Below are 2,896 nucleotides of genomic sequence, written 5' to 3' on the forward strand. Positions count from 1 at the left end.
CGGTACCACATACGTCACATCCGGATCAGTGGATATAATTCCAGAGCGAATGGTGTAGTGGAACGACCACACTTTGATTTCAGACAGGCGCTTTACAAAGCGGCGGATGGCGACGCTGCTCGATGGTCTCAGGTATTTCACTCCGTAATTTGGTCCGAACGGATCACGATTAGGAGGCGCATGGGCTGTTCCCCCTATTTCGCCGTCACTGGCTCACATCCACTTATTCCCCTGGACATTATCGAGGCAACATATCTTCAACCTCCTCCGACGTCTATTCTGTCCAGCGAAGACCTAATTGTCCGCCGCGCGATAGCCTTGCAGAAACGTGATGCCCAAGTTGAACGACTCCATTCTCGCGTCCTCCAGCACCGCATCGAGGCAGCAAGGCGCTTCGAGCGTGATCATGCCGCAACCATCCGTGACTTTAATTTCAAGCGCGGCGATTTGGTCCTGGTTCGTAATACGAAGATAGAAAAATCCCTCAACCGTAAAATGCGGCCCAGGTACCTCGGACCACTTATTACAGTGTCCAGGAACCGTGGTGGAGCTTATATCCTCGCTGAATTGGATGGTACGCTCTTCGACCGACCCTTCGCCGCATTCCGAGTTATTCCCTACCTGGCACGAAAATCTATTACCCTCCCAGCGGACTTTACCGATGTCGGAGAAGAACAGGTTCACAGGATGGAAGAGCAGGACGATCATGGCGACGATGAAGATGACGAAGACTCAGGGGATGGCGACAACTCATAGGAGGAACTGCGGACAGTTCCGATTTTAGTGCGGGGGAGGAATGGTGTGCCCCATATACCCAAATGTTTTTCGCATTTTACTCGCTCTATTTATTCCGCTTTTTAACTGCTTTAGACAATCAGCCAATGTTCTCGAACCGGGTTACCAAGCTATGTGATTTTTTTTTTTTCTTTTTTTTTTTTGTTTCAAACGCTCGTTTTACTGGATCTCACCACATAAACAACAAAAATCTTTTAAAGCGTTTCTTCTCATATCGAACTATTATTTCGAATTTATTCTTTACTCCGCTCACTTTATATATGGACAGACGAGATCATATTTTATTTCGGACAATACAAAAGACGGGTACAACGCCGGAGCCAAATACAAGTACATTTCGCAAGGACGCAGGAATGACAAAGGCCAGCCACAACAAGTTATTACATTGTACAGCGCACGCAAAGTGGACGCGGAGAGGCATTACCGGAGACAAATCAGTTACGACGCGGAGGACCCCGGAGTCGAGCCATGGGCATCCTCCTCGACTTCAGGACTCCCTTCAGTGCCAGGCGGCCGCTCGGACAGGCCAAGACTCTCCTCCACAACAGCAAGGCGGCGATCTAACCCTTGCGTCTCCTCTTGCAGGGTCCGGAACGAAACCTGCGAATGGGAGCGCAAGAGTCCCAGATCCATCACCACATTACCTTGCTCAGTGCGGAGTCGACGAATCTCCTCGCGTACCTCCTCGACAGCGCCGCGGAGCTCTAGCTGCTGCCTCCGCACATCATCCACTCCGCGCCGCAATTCCGCCGTCTCTTCGCGCAGCCTCAAGGAGCTCTCCCGCATAGCAAGTGACTGCTCCCGCAGCTCAATGACGGATCGCGCGAGCCGAGATATTTGCTCCGCCGACTGGTCAGTACGAGGAAGCAGCGAGAGCAGCGAGTGGTCGGAGCTGGGCGTACGAGAGACAGGAAATACCTCCGGACCGAGCTCAAGAAGGGATACGGCGGGACTAGGCGCGACCGGTGGCGGATTGGATGAATGAGCCACGGAAGGACCTTGCGCGACGGGAGGCACATCGGCTGGCGCAGTGGCCTTGCCCTTCCCCTTGGGACGAGGGCGGGGAGGGACGTCGACTTCTGGGACCAGTATAAGATCAGCCATCGACACGAAAAAGGTTGCTAAAGGCTTACTGGTTACACTATCCAGACGCAGGCGAGGTTTCTTAGGGCTCCCCTGCGGTCCGGTCGTTACCACCTCGCTTATTTCCTCCGACTCCCCAGTACTCTCCACTTGCATACCCTTTTCATCCGCAAAGCTGCACCGAGTCTTCCTCTGCGCGCACTCCTGGCACGCCTCCGCGTTACCGGACACCGGAGCATGGCACTGTATATTCCGCGCTGTACAACCCCGGCACTAGGGAAGGAGTAAATCCCTCCACGGTTAAATGAGGCGAATTCAATCGGGAACGTACCGCAACTTCCGCCGCCTCGTAGGTCACTTTGCCTGTACCCTTGGGACGACCGCGACGACGGGGCTGAGGTCGGGAATCCTCCGCAGTGGATTGCGTAGTCGTGGCCGGCTCCGCGTGAGCACGTTTGGTACCACTGCGTGTTTTCCCAACAACAGGAATGGTCGTCGCAGACGGATCCGCCGCCGGAGTGGTCGTTGTCGTCGCCGGAGCGGCCGGGAATGTCGTATCGAAGGGAAAACCGTGCAGTCGATGAGTCGCGTCCCGCGAGAGACGTCGCAGCTCGTGTACAATGGGCGGAGGGAGCTCCAGTTGCGCAGTAAGCGTAGCAATCATACGGGCGGTGGCGGGGTCATTATCCTGTTCCACGAAAAGCAGCTGCAGTCCGCCACTTAGCGTCTGACAGGAGAAAAATGGCGCAAATTGCTGGACTTACCATTCGAAGAGCCGCCTCTACTACGAGGACCGGGACAGCCTCTCCATTGGCATGGCGCGCCGCTATACTCCGGAGCGCATCGGTAAAGGAGGAGGACGCGGAGGGCTGGTTGGAGAAACTGGACATAGTAGCGGATGATCAACTCCGAGGGTGTTGGGACTGCTCTTTTATCTCGCAGGTCGGAACGTCGAGACTGAGGACAGTCAGGATTTTAGTCCGGGGGAGGTGATAAGCCCCAGCGATCTTCTGACCCC

General features: G+C 54.9%; 2 protein-coding genes across 2 annotated transcripts; one reads left to right on the forward strand and one right to left on the reverse strand.

Annotated features, from left to right (window-relative positions):
- On the forward strand, positions 1-756 carry GLOTRDRAFT_41436 (uncharacterized protein; the record flags this gene model as incomplete). Its single annotated transcript, XM_007867364.1, has 1 exon — positions 1-756. A coding segment is annotated over one exon (756 nt), but the record flags the coding sequence as incomplete, so codon positions are not given.
- A 477-nt stretch (positions 757-1,233) lies between these two features.
- On the reverse strand, positions 1,234-2,768 carry GLOTRDRAFT_129174 (uncharacterized protein; the record flags this gene model as incomplete). The annotated part of the gene is made up of 4 exons (XM_007867789.1): positions 1,234-1,874; positions 1,929-2,151; positions 2,210-2,584; positions 2,643-2,768. 4 exons carry the CDS (start codon positions 2,766-2,768, stop codon positions 1,234-1,236), a joined length of 1,365 nt encoding a protein of 454 aa, XP_007865980.1.
- Positions 2,769-2,896: the final 128 nt, after the last annotated feature.

Source organism: Gloeophyllum trabeum (assembly GCF_000344685.1).
Source record: "Gloeophyllum trabeum ATCC 11539 unplaced genomic scaffold GLOTRscaffold_00006, whole genome shotgun sequence".
NCBI classification, from domain to species: domain Eukaryota; kingdom Fungi; phylum Basidiomycota; class Agaricomycetes; order Gloeophyllales; family Gloeophyllaceae; genus Gloeophyllum; species Gloeophyllum trabeum.